The 12,899-nt window shown below is 35.4% G+C and overlaps 1 protein-coding gene across 1 annotated transcript in view; it reads right to left on the bottom strand.

The window, feature by feature from the left end:
• Nucleotides 1–12,899, bottom strand: part of LOC138321933 (laminin subunit gamma-1-like) — a 57,652-nt gene that overhangs the window by 23,424 nt on the left and 21,329 nt on the right. The window contains 12 exon segments of the mRNA XM_069265973.1: nucleotides 2,534–2,680; nucleotides 3,113–3,225; nucleotides 3,583–3,712; nucleotides 4,100–4,285; nucleotides 4,784–5,011; nucleotides 5,538–5,840; nucleotides 6,061–6,183; nucleotides 6,484–6,620; nucleotides 10,179–10,203; nucleotides 10,206–10,244; nucleotides 10,247–10,290; nucleotides 11,496–11,613. Of these exon segments, the coding sequence (XP_069122074.1) occupies nucleotides 2,534–2,680; nucleotides 3,113–3,225; nucleotides 3,583–3,712; nucleotides 4,100–4,285; nucleotides 4,784–5,011; nucleotides 5,538–5,840; nucleotides 6,061–6,183; nucleotides 6,484–6,620; nucleotides 10,179–10,203; nucleotides 10,206–10,244; nucleotides 10,247–10,290; nucleotides 11,496–11,613 (1,593 nt within the window).

Below are 12,899 nucleotides of genomic sequence, written 5' to 3'. Positions count from 1 at the left end.
AACAGTAATATGTAAAACGTAAATCATAAACAGTAATAAAAAGTAAATCATAAACAGTAATATGTAAACATAAATCATAAACAGTAATATGTGAAATGTTAATCGTAAATAGTAACATGTGAAACGTAAATCATAAACAGTAATATGTAAAATGTAATTCATAAACAGTAATATGTGAAATGTAATTGGTAAATAGTAATATGTGAAATGTAAATCGTAAACAGTAATATGTGAAACGTAAATCATAAACAGTAATATGTGAAATGTAATTTGTAAATAGTAATATGTGAAATGTAATTGGTAAATAGTAATATGTGAAATGTAAATCGTAAACAGTAATATGTGAAATGTAATTCATAAACAGTAATATGTGAAATGTAATTCATAAACAGTAATATGTGAAATGTAATTCATAAACAGTAATATGTGAAATGTAATTGGTAAATAGTAATATGTGAAATGTAAATCATAAACAGTAATATGTGAAATGTAATTGGTAAATAGTAATATGTGAAATGTAAATCGTAAACAGTAATATGTGAAATGTAAATCATAAACAGTAATATGTGAAATGTAAATCATAAACAGTAATATGTCAAATGTAAATTGTAAACATGTGAAATGTAAATCGTAAACAGTAATATGTGAAATGTAATTCATAAACAGTAATATGTGAAATGTAAATCGTAAACAGTAATATGTGAAATGTAAATCATAAACAGTAATATGTGAAATGTAAATCATAAACAGTAATATGTGAAATGTAAATCGTAAACAGTAATATGTGAAATGTAAATCATAAACAGTAATATGTGAAATGTAAATCATAAACAGTAATATGTAAAATGTAAATTGTAAACATGTGAAACGTTAAAATGTAAACAGTAATATGTGAAATGTAAATCGTAAACAGTAATTTGTGAAATGTAAATCATAAACAGTAATATGTGAAACGTAAATCATAAACAGTTATATGTGAAACGTAAATCATAAACAGTTATATGTGAAATGTTAAACGTAAATAGTAATATGTGAAATGTAAATCGTAAACAGTAATTGGTAAATAGTAATATGTGAAATGTAAATCATAAACAGTAATTTGTGAAATGTAAATCACAAACAGTAATATGTGAAATGTAAATCATAAACAGGAATATGTGAAATGTAAATTGTAAACATGTGAAATGTAAAATCGTAGACAGTAATATGTAAAATGTAAATTGTAAACATGTGAAATGTAAATCGTAAACAGTAATTTGTGAAATGTAAATCATAAACAGTAATATGTGAAATGTAAATCATAAACAGTAATATGTGAAATGTAAATCATAAACAGTAATATGTGAAATGTAAATCATAAACAGTAATATGTGAAATGTAATTGGTAAATAGTAATATGTAAATAGTAATATGTGAAATGTAAATCGTAAACAGTAATATGTGAAATGTAAATCATAAACAGTAATATGTGAAATGTAAATCGTAAACAGTAATATGTGAAATGTAAATCATAAACAGTAATATGTGAAACGTAAATCATAAACAGTAATATGTGAAATGTAAATCATAAACAGTATGTAAAAGTAAATGTGTGAAATGTAAATCATAAACAGTTATATGTGAAACGTAAATCATAAACAGTTATATGTGAAATGTAAATCATAAACAGTTATATGTGAAATGTAAATCATAAACAGTTATATGTGAAAGTAAATCATAAACAGTAATATGTGAAATGTAAATCGTAAACATAATATGTGAAATGTAAATCATAAACAGTAATATGTGAAATGTAAATCATAAACAGTAATATGTGAAATGTAAATCATAAACAGTAATATGTGAAATGTAAATCGTAAACAGTATATGTGAAATGTAAATCATAAACAGTAATATGTGAAATGTAAATTAAACAGTAATATGTGAAATGTAAATCGTAAACATATATGTGAAATGTAAATCATAAACAGTAATATGTGAAATGTAAATCATAAACAGTAATATGTGAAATGTAAATCATAAACAGTAATATGTGAAATGTAAATCATAAAAGTAATATGTGAAATGTAAATCATAAACAGTTATATGTGAAATGTTAAACATAAATAGTAATATGTGAAATGTAAATCATAAACAGTTATATGTGAAATGTTAAACATAAATAGTAATATGTGAAATGTAAATCAAAACAGTTATATGTGAAATGTTAAACATAAATAGTTATATGTGAAATGTAAATCGTAAACAGTAATATGTGAAATGTTAAACATAAATAGTAATATGTGAAAAATGTAAATCGTAGACAGTAATAAATTTGAAATGTAAAGTAATATTTGAAATGTAAATCGTAAACAATAATATGTGAAATGTAAATCGTAAACAGTAATATGTGAAATGTAAATCGTAAACAGTCATATGTGAAATGTAAATTGTAAACAGTAATATGTGAAACGTAAATCATAAACAGTAATATGTGAAATGTAAATCGTAAACAGTAACATGTGAAATGTGAATCAATCTCCTGCGTATTTACCTGCTCCGCTGTCCAAGTTCCAGAAGCCGGCCTCACAGGCGTCACACTTGCGTCCAATGACGTGAGGCAGACATGGACACTGTCCGTTGGTTGGATCACATAGCAGTCCTCCAGTGTTCAGGGTACCGGGGGGATAGCAGTTACAGGCTGGTAAACAAACACAAATATTGTCTTAATGGCCATGGCTGATTCATACACTGGACAGTTAGTGTTAATATGTAATGTGGTGATGATATTCATTTATTGCTCTGGCAGGTCATATTGCACTCAGGCTATGCCCTCAGAAAATATGACATGTCTTGGACAAACAAATTTTCATGTCTCCCTACTACCAGCGCAATAAATTGTTTATTTTACCAAAAAAATTGAATTTTTTTCTTGCACCAAAATACAAGCCTATAGCTAGCTCCATAATCAGACATGTTAACCTTTTCACCAAAACAGGTTACAAGGTTACATTTGTATCTCTTGTATATCAATATTGGAAACAAAAGACAATATAAATCGTCACAGCAGAACCTTCAACCAACCCTAAATATCCACCATAAGTCTTTGTATACCCCAATGGCAATATCTCACCTTCACAATCTCCTTTTTCTTCAGCAAGAGCGTTTCCATAGTAACTAGGCAGACACTTCTCACAGCTAAAGCCAGCAGTATTATAGATGCACTTGAGACATTCTCCAGTGGTCCTATAACAGTGTCAAGTCATTCATCAGAGAAACTAAAGCTTATATCATTTCAATAAAACCTATATTACTTCACTTTAAACAACAATATTCTGTCTTAACTCAAACAAATCTACTTTTCTCTTTAAAACCACAAAAAATACAGAAGACACAGTTATAACAAAGCTCTGGGGACCAACAAAATCACCTTGTTATAAACATAGTAGGTTATACACGTTACACACATCTTATAGGAACCATGAAAGGGAATGAAATGACTATGCTGTAACCATGAATTCACTGTAAGTGTGTTCATTAAAACTTTACTAACATTTAATGATTTTAATTACATTTATCAGGTATTGTTTGAATTATCATTACCTGTCACAGTTGCCCACAGCATTCGTGTCCACATTCTCGTTACAAAAACACTTCTCACAAGGACGAGCCAAGCCGTTCAAACCAGCAGGGTCACCGTAGTAACCATCCAAACAAATATCACAAAGGTTACCTAGCAACAGATATCATGTAAACATTGAAACATATCACAAAGGTTACCTAGCAACAGATATCATGTAAACATTGTAACATATCACAAAAGTTACCTAGTTTCTTTTCAATTTTTTTGTCATCTTAAGTATAAATGAGAAAGAAAAGATTTCTTTTTAAAAAGTTTTGTATCTTAAGTATAAATGATAACGATGAGGTGTCATTAGATAAATGGAAAAGCTATCATCGCAGCAAATGTTACATTTTTCAGAATGACACAGGACATTGATATGTTCATGAAAATTTGATCCTAACAATAGAGAAAGCTTATCTATATATATATCTTGTAACATCAGTTTAAGTTTGGTTATGTGTCAGATGGTCTACAGTACATTTTACTAGTACATACCTCCATGTCCCTCAGCACACTCGATACAAACAACATCTCCCCCGGGGAGCTGCTCACACGCCCCTCCATTAGGGCAGGGACACACCTGACAGTCGTCAGCCGTACCCTGGCTAGGGTTGCCATAGTAACCCTTAATACACATCTCGCAGTTCTGTCCCTCTGTGTTGTGTTCACATCGACAGCGGCCTACAAATACACAGTCATGATTTGTACATTAAACGGAAGCTAGGACAGAATGTTCACCGACTTCCACTGGTCATATATGATTCTATCATATGAACAATATTCAAACAGGCTGGCAAGCATAACATGGTATTTCAGTATTATTTCTTATTGTTTTTTTATGAAAATCATTCCATTCCTCTTATCCCATTTCTTCTCAAACACAATCTCTGTGGGCCATACTTGCATTTGTTACAGAGATCAGTGTAAAGAGACTGTTGTTACTCGTAGAGGGTTTGTGAGTTCTGATATCTAAGCTAGGATACCCCAGCTTGTTGCGATTGAATTTTCATCTTAATAGTTTGTTACAAAGACCTATCTGCTGTAGGTAGTGATTTATTATTTGTTTTTTGAGAGCAGTACTATCTATATGTGAGAAGTGACATCATTTTCTCACAACAAATTGACATGACCATACCAGTCCCAATGAGAAGATACAGGTACATATGTGATTATACGTACCCGAGTCAGGATCACAGCTCTCTGAGTGGCCGTTACATTGACAGGGCACACAGCTGGAGAAAGGACCGCCATACGCTGGTGATCTCATGAAGCCAGCTGCACACGACTCACAGAACTGACCGACATATTCTTCTGGACAGGCGCACTGTTCCACCCATGGGGCAGCCTCCCCTCCATTGGAGCCCAGACTGGCAGTGTCTAGACGCACATTGTCAAGGAAACCAACACCTAGAAAAACACCATACATATCAACTGTCATGTTGAAGAATCAATACCTATATAACATGCCAGCTAAAGAATTGCTTTATCTCAGTTTTACTGATCAGCCCATAAAAGTATCTAGATCTCAAATTCCATGGTCCCCGAAAGTATCTTTTGCTCAGTTTCATAGTTCCCAAAAGTATCTGTCTCAGTTTTATTGATCAGTCCCAAAAGGATCTGTCTCAGTTTTATTGATCAGTCCCAAAAGTATCTGTCTCAGTTTTATTGATCAGTCCCAAAAGTATCTGTCTCAGTTTTATTGATCAGTCCCAAAAGTATCTGTCTCAGTTTTATTGATCAGTCCCAAAAGGATCTGTCTCAGTTTTATTGATCAGTCCCAAAAGTATCTGTCTCAGTTTTATTGATCAGTCCCAAAAGTATCTGTCTCAGTTTTATTGATCAGTCCCAAAAGTATCTGTCTCAGTTTTATCGATCAGTCCCAAAAGTATCTGTCTCAGTTTCACTGGTGAAAACAGTTAGAGGTGAGACTTACCTCCGTCACTGTATGTGGCTCTGATCTTGATGGCAGTCAGGTTAGAAAGGATTGCGATGAAATCACCGGCCTGGAGACGAGGTGTCCACTGGTAGTTGGGGTGTTGGTGGAGTCGGAATCTGTAGGTCTGACTCTGGATGCCAGGCATGGGGTTTGATTGAGTGTAGATAGCAGTTGAGATGCGCTGACCAGATCCTTCTAATACAATGTCGACCGCAAGGGGACGGGGTCGGTCCTGGCCAATACGCAGGTCAAAAGTCAAGTACTGGTTGTAGCTGAATCTCTGATCTCCAAGGTAACGAGCTGTGGCATGAACAATGATGAAAGATTCAAAATTACATCCGATTACAACCATTTTAAAATATAAATCATTCCAAAAAATAAACAAAGTCTAAATGATTGGAAAAAAAAGAGAAATATCTAGAAATGTCTTCTCATCATGAGCGAGACAAAAACTTGAAGAAATCCCTACAAATTTGTCAATCTACCGACAATCCCTACAAAAAGTGTATTGTTAAGTTACCAGGAGCCAGGAAGTAGATTGGCTGGTCATCATCAGAAGATACACCAATATGTTGTAGGAAGCCATCATAAGACGTTTCTATGACATTGTTAGCACGGTCTCCTGCTGTCCATCTTTGCTTCCCTGTTAACAAAGTAGTAAGATGTTTACAATTAAGTCAGATAATTTATGTAGTATTAGTTTACCTCAAGATGAAATTGAATCGCAGTGTATACAGTAGAACATGAAGGATTTAAAGAAACATTTGTTCTTTTAAAGGTTGCTATGGAACCTGAATATAAAAACAAAGAAATTAGCAAAATTTGAGGTGATAATCCAAGCACAAAGCTGCTGGTTTAGGTGATACTTGGTTGTCTCCAATCTTAAATGGATTAACATTAGATTGAATGTAATACTCCTAAATATGACAGTTTCCTAACAAACCTGTCTCAAAGTCTGAGGTAATACTCCTAGCATAGTAGCCCGCAGCACTGGAACACTCCTCCGAATGGCCATAACAAAAACAGGAAGTACATCCAAATTCATTATCAGTGTTCAGGTTGAAATATCCCAATTTACATCTGAAATATAAACACAAACCCAAGTCAGCATAAGGATAATTCATATAAAGAGCACAGTAATAGTCCTAGCTATTGATTGAAAGATTACAGGTGTATCTGTATCAGAACAGGTAAATATACAGTAACCTACCTGTCACAGGTGTACAGGTAAATATACAGTTACCTACCTGTCACAGGCGTACAGGTAAATATACAGTAACCTACCTGTCATAGGTGTACAGGTAAATATACAGTTACCTACCTGTCACAGGCGTACAGGTAAATATACAGTAACCTACCTGTCATAGGTGTGCAGGTAAATATACAGTTACCTACCTGTCACAGGCGTACAGGTAAATATACAGTAACCTACCTGTCACAGGTGTGCAGGTAAATATACAGCAACCTACCTGTCACAGGTGTGCAGGTAAATATACAGTTACCTACCTGTCACAGGCATACAGGTAAATATACAGTTACCTACCTGTCATAGGTGTACAGTAAATATACAGTTACCTACCTGTCACAGGTGTACAGGTAAATATACAGTAACCTACCTGTCACAGGCGTGCAGGTAAATATACAGTAACCTACCTGTCACAGGTGTGCAGGTAAATATACAGTTACCTACCTGTCACAGGCGTACAGGTAAATATACAGTAACCTACCTGTCACAGGTGTACAGGTAAATATACAGTTACCTACCTGTCACAGGCGTACAGGTAAATATACAGTAACCTACCTGTCATAGGTGTGCAGGTAAATATACAGCAACCTACCTGTCACAGGTGTGCAGGTAAATATACAGTTACCTACCTGTCACAGGCATACAGGTAAATATACAGTAACCTACCTGTCATAGGTGTACAGTACATATACAGTAACCTACCTGTCACAGGTGTACAGGTAAATATACAGTAACCTACCTGTCATAGGTGTACGGGTAAATTTACAGTAACCTACCTCTCACAGGTGTACAGGTAAATATACAGTAACCTACCTGTCACAGGTGTACAGGTAAATATACAGTAACCTACCTGTCATAGGTGTACAGTAAATATACAGTAACCTACCTCTCACAGGTGTACATGTAAATATACAGTAACCTACCTGTCACAGGTGTACAGGTAAATATACAGTAACCTACCTGTCACAGGTGTACAGGTAAATATACAGTAACCTACCTGTCACAGGTGTACAGGTAAATATACAGTAACCTACCTGTCACAGGTGTACAGGTAAATATACAGTAACCTACCTGTCACAGGTGTACAGGTAAATATACAGTAACCTACCTGTCACAGGTGTACAGGTAAATATACAGTAACCTACCTGTCACAGGTGTACAGGTAAATATACAGTAACCTACCTGTCACAGGTGTACAGGTAAATACACAGTAACCTACCTGTCACAGGTGTACAGGTAAATACACAGTAACCTACCTGTCACAGGTGTACAGGTAAATATACATTTACCTAATTGTCACAGGTGTACAGGTTAATATATAATACCCTACCAGTCACAGGTGTACAGGTAAATATAAGTAACCTACCTGTCACAGGTGTACAGGTAAATATACAGCTACCTACCTGTCACAGGTGTACAGGTATATACAGTCGAAACTCGTTATCTCAAAATCGCTTGAGTCGAAATTCCGGTTGAGTCGAATTAATTTTGAAGTCCCGTTTTTTGTCCTTCTTTGTGTATGTATTTTAAGATCGGATGACTCGAATTTCGATGACTCGAAACTCCGGTTGTGTCAAAGTCAATTCCTGGTCCCTAGAACGGATATTCAACGAAAAAAATAGTCGCTATCTCGAATTTAATTTTAGTCAAAATTTTAAATTAAAAAAAAATATAACATTGATACAAACAATTGAAATTCACCTGTGGTTTGTCGTAACACGTGATTGGTTTACCTGCACATATCGCGATCGGTATTTGCAGATTCAGGCCTATGGGAACATACTACAACAATGACTGCTAATTAATAATTGTTTAATAATCCATTCAAGTCTTCCTAATTAGTGTCACTTTGCAATTGTGACTTACCTGTACATAAACACGACGTGTGTTTACACAATCGCACTCAGCATGGCTCGATCAGCGTGGCTGATCATGACCGGAAGCGTGTTTGTTTACGAATCATTAGAAACGAAAGTGTTTTCTAAGGTTTGTATGGAATGTTGATAGTGCAAAATAATTTAACAAACCCACAATGTTAAATGTTTAACTAGTCGTTGCAGATGTACTAGTATCTTAGCCTACAGTAGTCATACAATGTATTTCTTCGTTGGTATAGAAATCTACTTTCGTTTCATTTACCGTAAATTATATTAACCGGTAGAAACGGAGAGTGTAGTCTGCTCACGGTAGGTGAAAACTATTGTTTATTTTACTATTTCGAAAAACCATTAAATTCTGAAATAAGAAAGATGTTTGTTTTTTATTTGTTCAGGTACTACATTCCGTATAAGTTTGATGTATGAACCATTGAAGTCAGTATACGTATAACCACCGGGAAATCAGTGTGCATGCCTTATAATCGCAATTCAATTTTTTTATTTACAAATGTATTTAAAAAAAATCCCAAAAAATCCGAAAACATACAACTAAAGAGATTTAATACAAACCTTTTAAGTTGGAAAATCACGATAATTTGCTGATCACGGTAATAGGCATTTACCCGACTGTCATAAGATATAAGGACCGTTGAAAACCACGTTCTGACCAAACCTAATGACATTACGTTTGAGTCGAATTCCGGATGAGTCGAACTATTTTCGTTGGTCCGTTGAATTTCGAGATAACGAGTTTCGACTGTATATAGTAACATGTAAATACCTGTCACCGGTGTACAGGTAAATATACAGTAACCTACCTGTCACAGGTGTACAGGTAAATATACAGTAACCTACCTGTCACAGGTGTACAGGTAAATATACAGTAACCTACCTATCACAGGTGTACAGGTAAATATACAGTAACCTACCAGTCACAGGTGTACAGGTAAATATACAGTAACCTACCTGTCACAGGTGTACAGGTAAATATACAGTAACCTACCAGTCACAGGTGTACAGGTAAATATACAGTAACCTACCTGTCACAGGTGTACAGGTAAATATACAGTAACCTACCTGTCACAGGTGTACAGGTAAATATACAGTAACCTACCTGTCACAGGTGTACAGGTAAATATACAGTAACCTACCTGTCACAGGTGTACAGGTAAATATACAGTAACCTACCAGCCACAGATGTACAGGTAAATATACAGTAACCTACCTGTCACAGGTGTACAGGTAAATATACAGTAACCTACCTGTCACAGGTGTACAGGTAAATATACAGTAACCTACCAGCCACAGGCATACAGGTAAATATACAGTAACCTACCAGTCACAGGTGTACAGGTAAATATACAGTAACCACCTGTCACAGGTGTATGGGTAAATTACAGTAACCTTCCAGTCACAGGTGTTCAGGTAAATATACAGTAACCTACCTGTCACAGGTGTACAGGTAAACATACAGTAACTTACCTGTCACAGGTCGGTAAATATACAGTAACTTACCTGTCACAGGTGCCCTCCACAAGCAAGTACACTGACAGTTACCATCGAGGGGGTTACAAGTAGGAAGTCATTTACCACCACCAGACTGCCGGCAACATTACAGCCGCAGGGCCTAAAAACAAATCACACATTTAACATGATGAAGATAATGTCGAGAAGGCCGACAACATTACAGCCGCAGGGCCTAAAAACAAATCACACATTTAACATGATGAAGATAATGTCGAGAACGCCGACAACATTACAGCCGCAGGGCCTAAAAACAAATCACACATTTAACATGATGAAGATAATGTCGAGAAGGCTGACAACATTACAGCTGCAGGGCCTAAAAACAAATCACACATTTAACATGATGAAGATAATGTCGAGAAGGCCGACAACATTACAGCCGCAGGGCCTAAAAACAAATCACACATTTAACATGATGAAGATAATGTCGAGAAGGCCGACAACATTACAGCCGCAGGGCCTAAAAACAAATCACACATTTAACATGATGAAGATAATGTCGAGAAGGCCAGCAACATTACAGCCGCAGGGCCTAAAAACAAATCACACATTTAACATGATGAAGATAATGTCGAGAAGGCCGACAACATTACAGCCGCAGGGCCTAAAAACAAATCACACATTTAACATGATGAAGATAATGTCGAGAAGGCCAGCAACATTACAGCCGCAGGGCCTAAAAACAAATCACACATTTAACATGATGAAGATAATGTCGAGAAGGCCGACAACATTACAGCCGCAGGGCCTAAAAACAAATCACACATTTAACATGATGAAGATAATGTCGAGAAGGCCAGCAACATTACAGCCGCAGGGCCTAAAAACAAATCACACATTTAACATGATGAAGATAAGGTTCAGCCCAACTGTACCAGTGTTGATTCTGAATCCCTGATGGATGCAACCAATCTGAACCCCAACCATTCGCATAATTTTGAGCTCAGAAATAAAACAAAGCCAAAAATTGCTATGAATGTTATCTAATTATGCAGAATAATGTTACATAACTCAATGAAATTCACTTTCAATGAAATGGTTACGGGTATTTGTATTTAAATCTACATGTATTTGACATAAAAGATAACAACTGATACCCTAAAGTAATAGTACACACACAGTAAAACATATATAGTACACACACAGTAAAACATATAGTACACACACACAGTAAAACATATAGTACACACACAGTAAAAACATATAGTACACACACAGTAAAACATATAGTATACACACAGTAAAACATATAGTACACACACCCTAAAGTAATAGTACACACACAGTAAAACATATTTCACTTACTTGCATCCATACTGGCCAAAGTCGAAGTGTCCGACTTCACAGCGGTCACACTTGTCACCGGTCACTCCAGGCTTACACTGACAACGACCAATACTATCACACTGGAGGTCCTCAGATCCTGTAATAAAACCAGGTAAGGCTCAGGGCTCACTTAGCTCTGGGAATTTTTGTATCTCTGGGAATTACATGTATCTCTGGGAGCTACACATATCATAGAGAGATACATGTACCTCAGAGAGTTACATATATCTCACAGAGTTACAAATATCTCAGAGTTACACGTACCTCAGAGAGTTACATGTATCTCACAGAGTTACACATATCTCATAGATTAACACCTATCTCAGAGATTTAAACGTACCTCAGAGTTACATATATCTCAGAGTTACACACATCTCAGAGAGTTACACGTATCTCAAAGATTTACACGTACCTCAGAGATTAACATATATTTCAGAGAGTTACACATATCTCAGAGTTACATGTATCTCCCAGAGTTATACGTATCTCACAGAGTTACACGTACCTCAGAGTTTCACGTACCTCAGAGAGTTACTTATGTCTCAGAGAGTTACACATATCTCAGAGAATTACACGTACCTCAGGGTTACACGTACCTCAGAGTTACACATATCTCAGAGAATTACACGTATCTCAAAGATTTACACGTACCTCAGAGATTTACATATATTTCAGAGAGTTACACATATCTCAGAGTTACATTTATCTCCCAGAGTTATACGTATCTCACAGAGTTACACATATCTCAGAGATTTACACGTACCTCAGAGATTTACAGGTTCCTCAGAGATTTACATATATTTCAGAGAGTTACACATATCTCAGAGTTACATGTATCTCCCAGAGTTATACGTATCTCACAGAGTTACACATATCTCAGAGATTTACACGTACCTCAGAGATTTACATGTACCTCAGAGATTTACATATATTTCAGAGAGTTATACATATCTCAGAGTTACATGTATCTCACAGAGTTATACGTATCTCAGAGATTTACACGTACCTCAGAGATTTACAAATATTTCAGAGAGTTACATATATTTCAGAGAGTTATACATATCTCAGAGTTACATGTATCTCACAGAGTTATACGTATCTCAGAGATTTACACGTACCTCAGAGATTTACAAATATTTCAGAGAGTTACACATATCTCAGAGTTACATGTATCTCCCAGAGTTATACGTATCTCGCAGAGTTACACGTACCTCAGAGTTTCACGTACCTCAGAGAGTTACTTATGTCTCAGAGAGTCACACATATCTCAGATTTAGAAGTACCTCAGAGAGTTACATATGTCTCAGAGTTACACATATCTCAGAGAATTACACATATCTAAGAGAGTTACATATATCTCAGAGAATTACATGTACCTCAGGG

This window comes from Argopecten irradians, chromosome 4, assembly GCF_041381155.1.
Source record: "Argopecten irradians isolate NY chromosome 4, Ai_NY, whole genome shotgun sequence".
NCBI lineage: Eukaryota > Metazoa > Mollusca > Bivalvia > Pectinida > Pectinidae > Argopecten > Argopecten irradians.
The sequence above is the reverse complement of the archived record's forward strand: the minus strand, read 5'-3'. Positions and strand labels throughout refer to the sequence as shown.